This window comes from Stegastes partitus, unplaced genomic scaffold (assembly GCF_000690725.1).
Source record: "Stegastes partitus isolate 25-593 unplaced genomic scaffold, Stegastes_partitus-1.0.2 Scaffold697, whole genome shotgun sequence".
In the NCBI taxonomy this organism is placed as follows: domain Eukaryota; kingdom Metazoa; phylum Chordata; class Actinopteri; family Pomacentridae; genus Stegastes; species Stegastes partitus.
The window spans coordinates 311,995-329,689 of NW_007578428.1; the positions used below are offsets into that span (position 1 = coordinate 311,995).

General features: G+C 42.2%; 1 protein-coding gene across 1 annotated transcript in view; it reads left to right on the forward strand.

The window, feature by feature from the left end:
- The window catches only part of cps1 (carbamoyl-phosphate synthase 1, mitochondrial), a 66,497-nt gene that overhangs the window by 37,780 nt on the left and 11,022 nt on the right, over nt 1-17,695 (forward strand). Inside the window, exons 27-33 of the mRNA XM_008290827.1 lie at nt 2,888-2,963; nt 4,555-4,632; nt 6,662-6,769; nt 8,738-8,827; nt 9,111-9,281; nt 15,758-15,832; nt 15,942-16,040. Coding sequence (XP_008289049.1) covers nt 2,888-2,963; nt 4,555-4,632; nt 6,662-6,769; nt 8,738-8,827; nt 9,111-9,281; nt 15,758-15,832; nt 15,942-16,040 — 697 coding nt within the window. The remainder of the gene's footprint in view (nt 1-2,887; nt 2,964-4,554; nt 4,633-6,661; nt 6,770-8,737; nt 8,828-9,110; nt 9,282-15,757; nt 15,833-15,941; nt 16,041-17,695) is intronic.

The following is a 17,695-nucleotide window of genomic DNA, read 5'->3' on the forward strand; positions in this document are numbered from 1 at the left end:
AACTATGGGCTAGTCAAAGGGGCTCAATAGTGATTGCAAATAAAGGCCTCAGCCCTCTACCAAACTGTTCAGAGTAAATATTACTAGTATTAACTGAAAGAACCAGAGCTGTACATAGCAATCTAATCCAAGGAATGGAGGTGTTGCCAAACCCAAATCTCTCTTGAGTATGAAATAAATATTTCCATTCTGCTCTATCAAAAGCTTTATTTCTGCATCCAGGGAGGAAAAAAAAAAAAAAAAAACCCTCTGCGACTGAAACGTCTGAGCAGCGATGGATGCTATTGAAAATCAAACTGAAGAAAGAGAATCTTTTAACGAAAGCATGTCTGGTCTGAAGAAATGATACCAGGCAGCATGGGTGTAAAAAATGTTTACATCCATGTTTAACAATGAACTGGGATGATAAGAACTACAACCATGGAGCTTTGTTTCTTCAATATTAGAGATCTAAGCTTCATGCAACATTTGCAAAATACTGGTGACGGGATAAGTCTTGAAGTCTACTTGATGTTATTTCTGATCATGTTATTAATAAGCGAGCCATCTATTTGTATTGATTCCATTATATACTGTTTGTGAGAGGAAGCTCTTCTCCTCTTCACTCCAGCTGAACCTTCTTTGATCTCCGACCATCCTAAAAGCTTTCTTCACTTTCTCCCCCGTTGACATACTTGGTAATGTTTTTTGAGCATTTTTCTCAACCTCGGTACAGATGCACAGTTACTCACACATTTACACACCAAACGCTCTCACCCTTGTCAAATTCATGCTGCATATATTTTTAACAGTAAAACACCAAAAACAGCATCTTACTCCATCGTTACATTTGGTTACGAAAACATTTCCGTATCATGACTAGACACAACTCTACAGCGACGGGCTCCAGCATCCAGACACGTCGGGTTTGTAGTTCTACGATTTTGTCGAGGTGACTTTTTAATAAGTACAACTACTTCCAAAATGTCAATCCATTGCGTCAACATTCAGACCCACATTTTTTTTTTCACTGTTTACAAGCACCGTTGAAAGAGAGAGAGAGAGTGCAAATGCAAAGCTGTTCTGAGGAGTTTCTGTCTGTGTGAAGGCACATCTGTGTGGGTGTGCAGCATGTACACAATCCGACCCAAAGTAAAGCCAAGCTGGAAAGCTCACCTTTTATAACAATCCATCAAGTGAATTCATTGCTGTTTCTTTATTTAGTGACTGTCTGATCTGTTGAAATTTTTCCTCACCCTCAGGATTTTTTTTTGGATAGTTGGGTGAAGGCAACTTTGAAGCCGGAATCAAATCAGACTGCAGAAGTACCCAAATGTGTGAAACCCAAGAGCCTAATGAATGTTTATTCAGACGGACCAGAACTCGACTGGAAGTAATTCTTGCCATGAAATGTGTACGGCCTTGTTTCACTTTGAAATATTGTTGAACTTCGGTTATCAGTTACATTGGATGGTGTTCTCTGCCATCCTCAAGTGACTGACTGACCACGAGAGGTGCGATCAGAAATGTCAGAGACTATACAATTTGATCGGCACCTCCTTCAAAGTAGCCTCTTTGTGCACACTGATGCTTTTGCAACGCATGTGAACATGTCGAGCACATTCTGCAATAAGTGCTGAATCCCCTTAAATGTTCTCACTCGGACACCTGGATGTCACGGTAGAAATCAGCCTTGGAAGTCTGACCCTTGGGGGGGACTAATTCCTGACATACAACCATTAGTGCCATGAATGTTGAAGAAAACAATAAATGTGCTCGAGGTGCACTTCTGACCTGATGGATTTAGAATCTGAGGACTCTTCCACTGTGAAAATGTCCGTTTCTTCTCTGGATGGTAGCTGCAGACCCACCACTCATAACCAGTGATGACACAAACTGTTGTTTTGTCCTTTCTGCTCCAGTTTAAGGTCCGTGAAGACGTCGTACATGCGTACCCACGAGTGTTTAAGAATAAAAACACAGGTCCTGCTGTTAATAGTGTGGCATTTCATGGTCGTCTAATTAGTTACTGCTTTTAAAAAATAAATATTTTTCTTTTATCACTCATCAAAAATATGTTTTGCCACACAGAAATTCTCATCTTTTATTTTAGATGCAGCGTTGCCCTTTCTTTGCGGTCGTTAGAAAGTGAGCAAGTGGTCAGTTGTAGAGGTCGCACATTTCTAAACTCTTCTGGCATAGAAATACTACTGCTGTTATCACCACTACTGTTACCACAAACAACAACAATATATGAATGCACACCAGTCTCATAAAGGACTTTTCATGAAGGCAGGATTGCTTTACAGGAATTCTTCTAATGATGACATTAATTTGAAAATTCAGGCAACAGCAGCTCGGTGGAATCTAAGTCGATGAGATGCTTTCATTTAAAGCCATTTTAAATCTTCTATGGCCGGTACTTTAAATACAGGGTCACCATTTATCTCGGGGTTGGACATATGTCTGCCTCCGAGCTTCAGACAGCTGAGGAAAAAAAGCTCTGACCCAAGCCTTTGGCCTTTCTCTGCCCTGTTTCTCTCCTTTTCAAACAGGAGGATAGCCCAGCTAGCAGTCTCAAATCAAAAACAACAACCACAACAAAACTAGCCTAAATCCATTGTTTTTTTAATGATGAAGTTCTGAACTCGTTTTCAAGAGCCTGGAGTGCTTTTCGACCTAAATAGCTGTTCTTCTCTCCCTCTCTCACTCCTTACTCTGACTGTTTCCAGACCTTGTTCCCAGTGGTAATGGTGATGCAATGGAGAGATAATGAGTGTTTTGAACAATCATTTGAAGCTTGTATGTTCTCCCGTTTGCTTGCTTCTCTTCCTCTCCTGTGCCCTTTTGTTTTCCTCCCCTCCCTTCACTCTCTCTCTCTTTCTCTCTCCTGATTGCATCTCACCAGTGGCTCTGCGATGAACGTTGCGTATGGCGAGGAGGAGATGAAACGCTTCTTGGAGGAGGCTACGCAGGTGTCCCAGGTGAGATCAGCCTGAACTCTGTGCACATGCCTGCACATGTAATGAAAAACACATCGCCATCCTTCCTGATGCTTCCTCCTTTATTTTTCTCACAGTCATAAATTAGCAGGTTAAGAAATATGATCGCTCTCCTGCATTTAACCCGTACAGATATCCTCAGCATACTTTTGCATTCTCGCTCTGCTTTCAGTTAAATAATGCTACCAGCTGGCAAGGCTGTTGGCCGGTGCTGTGAGCTCGTCTCTACTTCATTGAGCACCAGGGTGGCTTGGGGAGCAGTTGGGCCCCTCCAAGGGCCTCCGTTCAGGGCTAGAAGTGTACACTCACATAGGCAATAGATCGCTCCTTCAGGGCACCAAAGCAAACCTTACAATGCTGGTTTAGCAGATGAATAAGGACGTTCTTGGTTCACACTTTGCAGGAATGTGAGCAGTGACACTCGTAGCAATCTCAACAATCCAGACTCGGTGTCAGAGGGGCTGTAGATTTTGTCATTTTGCTTGTTTTTGCATAGCTGTAATCTTATGCAAGTGGATTTCAAGCCGAGCTGGACTGAGCTCATGCCACAAATGCTGGTTTAGCTGATGTTTAAGTTGCACATTTTATGCATTTGCTTAGATCTGAGCAGCATTTCATAGCTATTACACATCAACACCCTAAAAGTGAAGCTGAAAGTTTGGCAGCTAAATAATATTTTTTAGACGAGCTTGGATTTTTGCTGGAATCCAAAATGCACTATCCCCGTGTCTCAATGAGATTACCTGTATAAATAAAGGCAATAATAATAAAAATACAGATTCTTCTCACCTCATTTTGCCATTGCTAATGCTGATATATACACACATTTCTCTCACACAATTGCAGAGAATATCACTCACTCCATTAGTGATAATAATATATCGTAATGCCCACTTCTATTGTGGTAATTAACTGGCAGGTGATGACATAAACAACGATGCATTTCAAAAGGTTTATTTCACAGTCTAATATTTTTACAACAACGCATCAAGCGACAATATAAAACAACGCAAAAATGTCAAAAGCGGTGCTTCTATTGATGAAACCTTTAGGCAATCGTTTAGCTTTCCAGCCGCGGTTTTTGATTCACGGCCGCTGTTCCAGTAGCGTCGTTTGCAACTGCAGCAAACAGCTGTTTTCGGCAGTAAAGCCCTATACAGCTCTATAAAGCTTGGTACGGTAATTATTCAGCTAGCTGGTGAACACGGTGGAGAATTCAGCAGCTGAAGAGCGAGATGTGTCCCTCAGGAGTTAGTGTAGAGCAAAAACAGAGCGAGTTACCGTTACATGTGCTGGACAGCCAGGAATGAACGGTAATGCCAGTTCATAAGACTTGTAATAGCTGAATGTATAAATAGAGGATTGTTTGCTACCAAGTTCACCATATCAAAGGTTTAATCTCTTGGTCTTTGCTTCATTTCAAATCTAGCGTGCTGGAGGACACGGGCAGCATAATAAACACATCACTAACTAAAAACACACTCCCACACAAAAGGAAGCAACCTTGCTCAGTCTGGGTTATTTTACTTTTTAATCATTTGAAAGAATAACCTTCGCGCTGTCTTCCCTTCAGGAGCATCCAGTGGTCATCACTAAGTTCATACGTGGTGCAAGGGAGGTGGAGGTGGACGCCGTGGCCAAGGATGGAAAGGTGACGCACGATGCAGTTATATAGGCTTTTGTCTAAAAGAAAAAAAAAAAATGATGCTGCCATTGTATGTATGTGAATAAGTGCTGGCAGCATAGGGGGAATGTACAACTTGTACCAAATGAATTGTTATCTGCTTAAAAGCAGCACAAAGCAGAACTTCAGTTAGCCGTCTGGTGCGGTTTCATTTAAAATCTAACCTGTCATAACAGCATACATCCTCTACATAATGTAACGCGATGCTGCGCAGCGCGACAGCTCGGAAAACAACATTATTTGTTCCTCTCTTATTTATATCGACACCCTGTTTGACCATATTTTCGTTCGGAGCAGTATCATTGTTATTCATCTCTGTAGCCCGGCATTATTCAGTCCTCCATTATTTTTTAGTTTAAATGGAGAGGTGAGACAGACATTGAGCCCAGTAGAAGAATAAAGTGGAAGTAATCTCATTCATCTTCTGTGGAAAAAAAAAAAAAAAAAAAACATCACAGCCTCAGACAGATCTGATGGAGAGAATGGAATACATTAAAACCAAAACACTGGAAAATGGTGCTGCTAAATTAATTCTTTTTTTTAAAAGATGAGATCAGTTAAGGGCATATTGAAATGATTCTTGCTCAACAAACTAATTTTGTATCTGATTGACAGATACCACAGATATGTTTCTTCTTGCTTCTCTGTGTATTCCCACTGCGCTCTGTTGTTCTACAGTATATGATGTGCACTTACGCTATCTAAATGTACAGCTTAGGTTGTTTAGATCCAGTACAGAAAATGTGAAGCAAGTATATAACGCTAAAAACATTTGATCCCTGTTCCTCTAATGGATTTTTTTTATAATGAAGATAGAGAAAAGTTGCTTCTGTGACTTCTGAAGCAAAAACAACAGAGTGCGTTACAATTTAATAAAAGCAAAGAGATAATAATTTTAGAGTAAAATCTATGAAAATGTTATTTGCAGGACTGCGGGGACACATTCAGACATCTTGAAAAAAGCTGGTTTTGTTCACACATGATTGAAGACGGGAAAATGAACATTTGGTACAAAGATGCGTTCAGGTTTGCTGCTATTGATCTGCAAGATGCTGAAAAACATGCCAGGGATAAGAGAACTGACGAGGAAATTTAGGACGACGGTACAATTAAATTACAAAATTTGACCTCAGCACGACTTCTGAGACGCTCAGCAGTGAGCTGGTAGAACTTTCTAATACTTCCGTAACTTTATCAGCAGCGTGAGCCGACAGAGCCACCTATGTGCTCGTCCTGAACGCCCCGTCTGTTTTTCCCATTGTTTAGACTGTGAGAGTCATTTCAAGGGTGTCAGCTTGAACGTGGGCTATCCGGTTGTACGGTAGATTTACTCACTCTGCCTTCTCTGAATACAGTCCCTCCTTTATCTTCAGTATCACATTAACAAGCTGTCCATTCATTGAATACCAAACAGGCCTCATTACGTGTAGCCGGGCTGTGTGTGTGTGTGTGTGTGTGTGTAACTGTGTGGGTATATGTGTGGGAAAGTGAAAAAGTCAGAGATAATACGTATTAATTACAGGCTCTATCTGAAGAGTGCTAATGAATGCTGTGGTTAGCAGCAGTTTAAATGAGCTAATGACACAGCAGCTCATTTACAGACACACTCGCACAGACTTGCTCACTGATACAGATCTTCTATCCTTTGGGCGAAATGTTGGAAGTTATTCTTTTGACACCGCGTATCCTCGTACATTGTGTGTTTTTTTTCACTACGCTCGACAACAAATGCTTTGTTTCAAATGTTGACCTTACTGAACGTTTCCTCAGAATGCACAGACGATGCTGCAGAACTGGCCAACCATGTGTTGACACAGCATCTTCCTGTTCTATTTTTCACACACTGTAGCTATAAACACATCAAGTTTGGAGGCCGTCTGCCTCTAAGTCGGAAACTTTCTCTTGGTCAACAAAACGAGGCTGTGAGAACAGTGTTTGTCTTGAGTAGACACTTCTGTCGCTGACTGTGAGTCACAATCATCCCGTGTTTGTCCAGGTTCTGGTCCATGCCATCACAGAGCATGTGGAAGATGCTGGAGTGCACTCGGGAGATGCTACACTGATGCTGCCGACCCAGACCATCAGCCAGGGGGCGCTGGAGAAGGTCAGTGACTTTAACCTTCACATAGCCAGCTTATCATCTGGCTGATGTGGTTTGAGGAATTGTAGTGAGCAAACATGACGTCTCAGGTTGTCAGATGTGTGGAGGTTAACTTTGAAATGACCACACAGTGAAAGAAAACATCGTACACCTGCTGATGCTCCGTCAAGGCTACAAACAGGTATAAGCAGAGTGAGTCGCACAATGTGACTGACAGAAACAGAAATTGACAATTTATGCATTTTCTATCAAAACAGAAATGAGAGAGCAATAAATATAAACTTTAATAAATACTCTAGCCTAAATATTTTGTCAAAGAAAACCGATGGAGTCAATCCGAGTCTCCTTTTCAGGCTCAGGCTGATTAATAATGATTAACTGTACTTACAGGCTTTCCTGTTTACACTCTTGCAGCAGCACAGTGTCATAATTGCTTCATCATTTTCACTATTTAGAAGGAAAGCAGTTTGCTAGAAACCTTTATAAATACAGTACAGAGGTACATTTGTATGCTGTCGTATGCCATGCTGCACACCTTTTATTTAAACCTTTGCTAGACGTCGGTCAGCTCCGAGCTGTGAACATAACACATATTGCTGTGAAAACCAGCAGCGAGTAGCCACGATAAAGCCAACGCAAGCTGCATGAAGTTAGCACCTCAAGTAGAAAGAAAACTTTAACTGACAACATGGGTTAAACACATAGAAGCGCCCCAACGCAAAGAAAACTTCTGTTTGCCTGCTGCAGGAATGAAGGACGCTCGTTCTGGTTATTGTACTTGTAAGTCTAGCATGGATAAAAAAAATCCTGCTTTTTCCTGCAAATCAACCAGACGCTGGGTATTTGGCAGATTTTCTCCATTAATGCAGAAAGTCAGACCGGAGCTGCCTGCAGTGTAAACAGGTAAAGCTTCTCTCCTGGCAAACTGTTTCAATACAGAATTTAATCAGTATTATCGATCAGCCCCACAGGACCACAGAAAGAGACTCTGCATGCCCATTTATTTTTCTCCCTGGCAAATTCTAAGAGTAACAACGTGAATCATTTTCCATCCAAAGAAATCAGTCTGCTGCTCTATCAGTTGTCACCGATTTGCAGACCGCAGCTCACAATTCACGGAGCCCGATAAACCGGAGCAGTATTATTTAAACGGCCACGAGCGCGCGCTTGTGGGATTGTCTTACCTTAAAACAGCTGTTTATTGCTTCGGTTTTCGGGGGCAAAAATCATTCGCCAGCGCCTCATAAAATCCATCTCTTTGACCACAGCTAATAGCCAGTTACACACTCGGCGTTAACAGGCGGAGATCCTCCTCGGGATAATGAACATTTTCCACCCATTACTTTTCCAAGTTCTGCAGTTCAGGTCACAAAACCAACTTTTCATATTAATCTCTCCGTAAGCTCACTTTGGGTCATCCTCCTGCTTCTCATAACGTTAGAGCCACAGCTGGTTGCTGCCATTCATGTTCCCGTGGGTGTTACAAATCACGCAATAATACAGTAAATCTGTTTCAACAACGCTCTGATTAACCGGATCAGGTGATCAATCAATAAACCGATCCTGATCAATGGGGGGTATTGCCATCTGGGTCTTACAGGATTCATGTGCGTCTCCTCCTCTCTCCTCCGTGACACATTCAGGGGATTGGAACATGTCTGATGATGGCAGAGGGAGAGTAATTTCTGTGTGATGGAGGAGCGAGGACAGAAGGTGTTTAAATTAGCAGAAGGGAAAGCTCCCTCAGTGATTTAAACCGTATCAATTGTACTGTCCTGTTTTAAAGACCCGATTGATATTCCGTGTGAAACGAGCACCGGCTGTGTGCATTTCCAACATAAAGCAGGAAAGACGTTCTCCATTTGTATGTATAGAGATATTATTCTATGAAACTGTTTAAGGCTGTCTCATATTTATTCTACCTCTGTGTGTGTGTGTGTGTGTGTGTGTTCTTTTCCCCATTGCTTTCAGGTTAAAATTGCCACCCGGAAAATTGCACAAGCGTTTGAAATTTCGGGGCCCTTTAACACTCAATTTCTGGTTAAAGGCAATGATGTCATGGTAGGTAATATTTCTCTGGGTATGACTAAATGACAGATTGACATTTTCACACCTGGTTGCAGCAAATGCAATTCATTCACAAACTGAAATCAGCTTGTGTTTAGAAGGATTCGCAAAACGGGATGGGGTTTAATGATCAGTGTCGCCTTTAGTCTTGATGTTCCGGGTAAACTGCGATTGTATAGATACGTGCTGGATGTCTTTACTGATTATTATAAATTAAGGATAATCGCACTCGGTAGTCTAAAATAATGTGTGTATTTAACCTCGTGTAACCCTTTAGGTGATAGAGTGCAACCTGCGGGCGTCGCGCTCCTTCCCTTTCGTATCAAAAACGATCGGCGTTGACTTCATCAATGTGGCGACCAAAGTGATGGTGGGAGAGCCTCTGGATGAGGCCAGCCTGCCCTCGCTGGAGAAACCCATCATTCCTATAGACTACGTAGGAATCAAGGTAAGCGGAGCAACAACAGGAACAGTTTATAGCTGGAAAATAAGCGACTGGCTTTCTTCAATCTCGATTTGTTTTATTTTAGTGTTTGTTTTTCTTTATAGAACACAGAGTGAATGAATTGTTGTAGGGATAAACGGATTAATAGAAAACTGATAGCATTATAAGTTTGAAAGGACTTTCCTGACTCATGGCGTAAACAGAACTCTAGAATCGGCTGTGAAATGGATCCGTGCCAGCGCATTCGGGGCTTTAATGCAGTTATAAGTAAGAAGAAAGTTAGCAGAAAGGTCAGCGTGATGCAGCCACTGATTGGCCTGACTGGATCACTTAAAGGTTGAGCTGGCAACCAAAGTAAACGTTTTTAACTTGCATAAAGGCACGCTGCTTGTTCCAAATGAGAATCCCTGATGAAACTAACATACATTTTCCTGCAACTGTACCTGTTTACTACGGATTTAAGTCGGATTTAAAGAATGTCACAGTTCAGCGTTGCCTTTTGCTCCCACTAGATAAGACACTCGAGCAGCTCAAGTGGCCCTCTGATCCAACACCAGGCCACAGAGGAGCACCTGTGGTCGGCCAAAATGCTCCCTAAGTGCCGCTCTGGTCGGCCCAAGTGCCGGCCCCAAATGCTCCTTTGGTTAGCCAGCTGGTCAGCAAGAGTCAGGTGGCCATGTCGTCAGCCGCTCCGCTTTAGCAGCAAACCCCCGTGTTTTCTACAATCAGCCGCGAGTGCTCGTCAAGTGTCCCCTTCAGTTGGCACTCATGACCCAAGTTGACGCTAAAAACAGTGCAAAGGCTGCTGAGCTTTGGGTTTCTGAAGGAAGCTGCTGCATTTGTCTCCAGCAGTCCTCTGTGCTCCCCCTCAAACACAACATTCGGTTAAAAGTAATTACTCTTTTTTTGTGTAGAAGACTTTGAACTTTTCATAAAGGGCCCTAATAACTATATCTCTGAACTTCTTACAGGCGGCTGTATTGTGCGGTATGGCTGGAGAATGAATTTATATGTTAAAAAAAACCCTACATGTATGATATCTTAATAGGTACTGCAGGTTCCACAAATACAGCTTCCATTGGATCGCATAACAAAGACGGCAATTACTACTCTATCCCTCTCTACCTAGGCACGGTGACGGGGAGTGGTGGGTAGTTTTCTCATACCGACTGGGAGGCTTACTTCTTAGATTGGGTATGAGAGTTTACGTGTCGCCAGCTGTTCCAAAGCTATTTTTTCCAAAGTAATTTCTCTCTCTAATTACAACAGAGCTGCTGTAACAATGGTTGTAGTTTGAAACCAATCACGCAGGTATAATCCCCCACTCTTCCCTGCCACCTAAAGTTTTCAATTTCTAGTCTGCACAGTGGTGAGGAATATTAATCAGAGCTCTGAATTCTCCAGGCGCCGGGCTTAAAAGACTTCCAGAGTTTACTTGGAGTATATGATACAGACTTACTTTATACCTCAGCGCTGACTGATACGGGCCTCGCTAGAAACCCCCCCGCCACAATAAATGGAAGCCGTTTAACAAAGTAGCGCTAATTTCTTTCTTCTTGTTAGACAGACGCATTATTGCGGCCTCAGTATCAAGCCCGTACTGTAAACACGGCGGCGTTTGAAATCATTATCCGGCCTAAGTAGCCTGAAGCGGGTTTGATCAATACGTCCTCTCCCACAGCCGTCCTCACTGTATCACCACAAGGCACAAGTCATTGCCATTCAGAGGGACCATCTTCATTTATCTGTCTCATTCCCTCACAGCCTCGGCGCTCATTTTCTCTCTCTGACGGTCCCTCGTTTGAAGCCATGTTTGTTTCTTTTCGCTAACAAGTCCCTGTTGTGTAATTCCTATCTCCATATATAAACTCATAGGAACAATAGCGCAGTCGTATTTATGACACTAAGACGAGAAAGACCAAGAAAACGACATCTGAGGAGAAGGGAATTGATATGGTGGTTATGTGTCTTCAGTTATTGGCTTAAGAAAAATACTTTCTGACTGCTGATTTTTTATTTTTTTCTTCCCCCTTTGACCATACCGTTCACTGCATTGTGGTGAAATGGACACAGAAAAAATGTATGCTAGAACCATAACATTGGACTTCCATTCCTTTAAACACTTTATTACGAGGGGGGCATATTAACGCCGCCTGTGTTACCTGAACCAAAGCGCGTTGAAATGTCAGTGAGTTTATGGTGTTGATTGAACTTGTGTAATGGTTTTTACATATCTCCGCTCTGCCAAATATTGCCGGTGTGTTTTAGTAACTGTGCCGCCACATTCAGGTATACGTGTGACATACTGACGGGTTTATTTCATCTCAAATCATCAGAAGGCTTTTGCTCGACCATCCCCAACTTTTCATCAAAAACTATGGATATTTAAAATGACATCTGTGAAATGTTAAAATTGACTTACTTTTACAAGATCTTTTTTTTTCCCCCCAAATTGCCAGTCAACCCAATTTCACCAAGTTTTTTTCCTCACATTGAAATTGTCGTCTATGTTTGATGTTTGAATGACAATATCTCAGGAACTATTAAAGATGAAAGCCTGAACTTTTTTTTTTTTTAACTGTTATTTCTCATCATCCCATTGATTCAGAGTCTGCAATATTGAACAAGCAGATTAAAAAATGGGTGAGTTGGAAAAAAACAAAAAACAAAGCCATCATGGAAAGTCCCATCTTTGAGTAACAAAAACACTGATACTGCAAAAGTCAGCTGCTGATATTTTCACAAAAAGCATTATAGATTACTATAAATAAAACTCAACTTTCTNTGATACTGCAAAAGTCAGCTGCTGATATTTTCACAAAAAGCATTATAGATTACTATAAATAAAACTCAACTTTCTACAAATAGTCCAGCTTATAACATTGATCTTGAAGACCAAGTTTATTCCAACAGAACACAAAGCAAGAGAATCCAAACTGATCCTATTAAAGAATAAGAACAAAGATAACAAGAAAAAATTTACCACAAAAGTATGTCACATAGAAATAAAACAGATGGCAAGGAAACAAAAGTCAAGACAACAAAATGGACGGAAACGTTACGGAAGCGAACGGAGCTGCAGCGAAGAACGGTTCAGGTAAAATAGAAGCAAGCAACATTACCCACAAAAACACACCCAAAAAAAATATGGGGAGAAAAAAAAGAAAAGAGGATACCCCCACACACACAGACACAGGGTGAAAATTTTTTCTCGCACAAGATATATGAACCTCTACAGTACGTGTGACCTTCGTATGTTACACAACTAGCATGTGTTAAACAAGCTAAACAAGTTTTCTTTGTAATAACTCATTTGCACATTTTTGACTGTCAACCTTCCAACTTCCTGGCACACAGCCCACCCGTGGCGATTTCAGATTGCAGATTGGGACAAAACCTGTATGCACACTGAAAGCCCATGTGTAGCACGTCTGTGTCGAGACCCAGTCATTTAGTTCATGGTAGTCCTCAGTGTTTCAGAAGAGGACAACTTGACCTCCTTTCGGCTCTTGACGACATTTCACCTAAGAGGTTTCCTCTAACTCACTAATGGGGAGTTCCATCCATCCATCCATTATCTATACACTGCTTAATCCTCACTAGGGTCATGGGGGGTGGTGAAGGCAGAGGACACCCTGGACAGGTCGTTTAGAGACAGACAGTCACAGACTACGGACAATTTAGAATCACCAATTGACCTCAACATGTTTCTCGACTTTGGGAGGAAGCTGGAGAACCCGGAGAGAACCCACGCTGCACGAGGAGAACATGGAAACTCCACGCAGAAAGATCCCGGGTGTCCTCACCGGGACGCGACCGGCAACTTTCTAGCTGCGAGGCAACGGTGCTAACCACCGAGACACCATGCAGCCCTGATGGGGAGATATTTATTCTCACCTTACATTGCTCATAGCCTGTTAACGGCCCAAGAATCACATGCCTCAAGGTGTTAATGATTGTGAAAATGCCTGTAGAATGATGATACAAGGTGTTAATGAAATAATCTGGGGCAGCAACTCAAGACTGTGTTATAGGTGGCATCATCGACCCCTCCCCTGTTTAGTAATGTCTGTTGATTATGGCAAATGCCCTCTCACGACACCCTAGTAACGCCCAAAGGACCTACCTTGAGCAAGTTACGAGTACTAGTAACAAACACACCACCTTCTAACTTGCTGAATTGCTTAAATCTAAACCAAAAACACTGGCAACCACCTAGCATTAGCTCGGCTTCTTAACACACAGGGTTAACTTGAATTTTTAGAAAACTGAGCCTTTTTTTTATTTTTTTTTGCTGCTGTTGTTGTTAAAATGTCAAAATATATATCCCTTGCATTCACAACTTTGTCAGTCCAAATGTAAGTGTTAATTTCCATTCAGCTGCGCATACAAATACATTTATACAGGTGCCACTTTCGCTTCCAATAAAGCCCACATTGAACGACAATGTTATGGGAAAACGTCTAACTATATTCATTTCCTTCTCCACTGGAGCTCAGCTGCCGCCCCAAGATAACATTGTTCACGTTGTGGAGCCTCGCAGTTCTGTCTCTTAGGAGTGGGCGGTCAGTGTGGGATAGCGACATAAGGAAATACTGTTTTGTGTGTGTCGGTAGGATGCTGTGGTTGGAGAGGCTTGATTATTGTGACAGTCGTATACATTTTGTCCGAAAGACGCACCGTCGCAGTTGGAGGACAAAACGTTACGACTGTTTTCATAAGTCTACGTGCGAGCGGTTGTATACGTCTGAGCGGTTCCACAGGTGTTCCATCTTCTCACCGCTTCCCACTCATTACCTTTTATTTGTGCTTATATTATATTTCCTCTTTCATTCCTTCTTCTTGGTCTTTATTATTTAGAAGAGGCTGCGGCGTTTAAAATTAAGGCCACTCGTCTTCATTTGGACGACGCGCAAATCGACAGTTTGGGTTTTCCAGTGAGCGTACGTCTTTCTTCCACTTTTTTCGTATCTGTTTTTGCCTCCTTCGTTAAAAAGTTCGATCTCATTGTTATTCCCTCTTGATACCCGTTCCTCTTCCTGTTTCATTTTCTTTCTTGGTTACACTCCCGTCATTTTATCTCCGCGTACTTCCCCCCGTCTTGTCTTTCTCTGACTCTTTGAACAAAGGCGTGATAAGCGATGCCGGTTCCCTGTCTGCAGTCCCTTCTCTTCATCCCGTCTTATATTAGTATGCTAACATTACATTCGCTGATTAGATAGCCTGCTTCAAGGATGAATTCCCCCCTAGTGGCCCTTGCATCTACGTGTGTGTGTGTCTGTGTGTGTGTGTGTGTGGATGGACGCACAAACCGCACAATGCCGCACCACCTCCCGTTCTCTTCAAGGTAATGGGGGGTTGTCTGCTTTTAAACAGCCGAGTAAGAATGGCTTCCCACATGGCACCCCACTATTCTTAATTTGTCTATAATACAATAATGAGAAGATGCTGTCTCCTGCTCTTGCTCCTGCACTTTCCCTTTCAATCATTTTTTTTCCTCCCTATCTCACCTTTTAATTCTCGTTTTTATCTTCTCCTTGCATTTCTTTCTCCCCTTTTTTTTATTCTTCTTTTAATTATTTTATTCCCCTTTATTCGCTCATGCCGCTAATTTTCTTTTATTCCCTCTCCTATTATTTCTGCTCTTCTCGCTGCCTTTGCTTTCCCCCTCCTGTCCTGTCTTTCCTCTTTCATGCTCTTGTCTCCTTCATGTTCCCTCTCCATCGTCTGGCTCACCCTGCTGCTGCTCTATCACTCAGACCACCCATCTTCTTTCCTCCTTATTCTCAGCTAGAGACCGCATACCAAACAGTCTGTTTAAGTGACTGCTGGCCTGCAGTTTAAGAAGCCACCTTTCATTTTACTTTTCTCTTTCAGTCTGTCTGCACCAGCAGATGCAGCCACAATCTCACATGATACCACACCTCTCCCCTTAGTTTCACAGCTGAAGTAGAAATACCGGCTTTGAATTTAACAAAAATGTTTAATTAAACAGATGTTATACGCAATTTATTCTCTGTGAATATACACAGCTGCCACATGGTTGGTTCAGCTGCCTCAACTCTTCATGAAAACAGAAACTTTCTTTGACCTCTAGGTGGCAGCGGTGTCATGAAATCTCTGCAGTGATTCCAGTGGACTGTTAACATAATGTATGACGCTTACCAATTATGTTGGGAATTACTCTCTTTTGACAGCAGCTGTCTTTGTAGTATAAATGAATTTATAACACTTCCACTGTGGTTAGAAAACGCTGGCTTTTACCAGCATCAGTCAGCAGGTATTTGTGTTTAATCAAAGCCAGTCAAAGCCAACGGGCTAACCATGGTGCCATGTTGGTAAACCGATCCCGCTGAGCACCTGATGTTGTGAGCGTTCTTACATCTTGTTAGAACTACACAAGGACGGATTTCAGAAGACGTGTTGGTGATAACATATTCCCTAAAACCAAGTCCCTCTCTCCTCCCTTGTCTCGCCAGGCGCCCATGTTCTCCTGGCCACGGCTGAGGGATGCAGACCCTGTGCTTCGCTGTGAGATGGCTTCAACTGGAGAAGTAAGATATATAATAATACACAGCCCAGTTGTTGTTTTTGTGTAGAGAAATATACTTTGATTTTCAGACGGATTCTCACGTGTGTCCATTTATTTGTGTTTTGTTGCAGGTAGCTTGTTTTGGACCAAACATTTATTCAGCCTTCCTGAAGGCTATGCTCTCCACAGGCTTTAAGCTACCGCAGAAGGGCATCCTGATAGGGATTCAAGTAAGACTACAGCCATCTGGAGGTCCACTTGCCTCCTGTTTCTGTTTCCTTTTGGTGCCTCCTGCCCACAAGACATCAAATGCGAGGTGCCTATTGAACAGGTGGTCCAAATCTTTTAGGCTATCGGCTTCTTACAATGCCAGGCTGGCACCCGTCAGTTAGTTTCACACCAAATTGCACCTCAATTCATGCAACTCTAACAACTCTCATGTGACTAAAAACTGTGATCAGCTCTCAAGCGACAACGTGTGAATGACCACGCGAGGTTGAAATACAGCTTGCTGAACCGATGATCTCTGTCAGACTAGCGGACCTGATGCTGTTACATGGGAATGAACAGGAACTGCTACAGACAAAACACTCACACTAGTCATGTACAAAAGCATTGTTCTTGTTAACCAAGCGCTCTGTCAGAAGCAGTCTTGAATCACCACTGTTGGATAAACTTGCTGCAAAAACACATCTCCTTCCCCTCCAACCCCCAGCCACAGAAACGAACTAAACGTACGCCCTGGCACTGCGCTGTTTCATGACACCACATTACATGATTTGTGGTAATTAAGTCTTACTGCCGCCCTGAGTGGCCAAACTGCAAGTTTGACTAATGCAGCTTTAACAAAGCACTCATAACGCTAGCTGTGTAATTGGTGCTCTTGGGGAACAGTCCACTTCAAGGCAAGAGCCTGGGGTCACATACGCACTTTAACGTGGCTGACAAGCAGCAACACTTTAGGCCGACGGATCCAGAACGTGCAGGAAACATGGATGAGTTTTACTCCTAATGCTTTTAAGTAAAATAGTGGTGGTGGGATGGAAGCAGTCTAATTGATTGTGCGAGCTGGTGAGGACGTCTGGGGAGAAAAGACTTCTCGCTTAAAGGCGACGTACAGTATTTTAACATTTCATAAATACTGTAATGTCAGATTTATGTGGACACTTGTTTGTTTGCATGATGCAGTGGTCCTGATTTGGATTTCCGATAATATTCTACTGACAATACACACTAATGTGTTATCAGACATGCAGCCTATTTATATTCAAGAAGCAATCTCAAAATGATCTAGACATGCACACGCTTAGAGTTTTGTCGATGTGCTGATCATTCCTGAACCATTTCGGGTGACACTCAAATATTCTTTAACCTATTAAGCCTTCTCTTATCATTGTGACCCGCTGGCAGATGCAGACATAAAATCCAATGCTTTTCAGATGTATAATACAAATTTAGAAAACCAGCTCACAATGGTAAACATGCAGCGTTTATTTTTATGTAACATGCTTTACGCAGAGATGAAGCTTTTAGCCTGACAGGCATCACCTGCCTCTCGATGTTATTTTGGTGCCTATATGTCATTTTAAAGACTTTATCGGTCGATCTGTATTTTCTTTCATTGTGGTTGTCCTTTACTAGAAAATGTCACATACTACTGTGAAAAGGAAAATACAACCTTTTCTCTGTTTGCTGCAGTTGTTATATTTAACTCTTTTCCACTTTATCTCTGAATTGTCGCCAACCATTTGCTAAATCCCTCCACCAGCTGTTGGATTTATTGTCCAGTCACAGCTAAGCAGTCAGTTCCCAGGCTTGTCCATCAAATTCAGGGTCTTTTTTTTTTGTTTGTTTGTTTTTTTACTTTCTTACTTTTTACTAACAG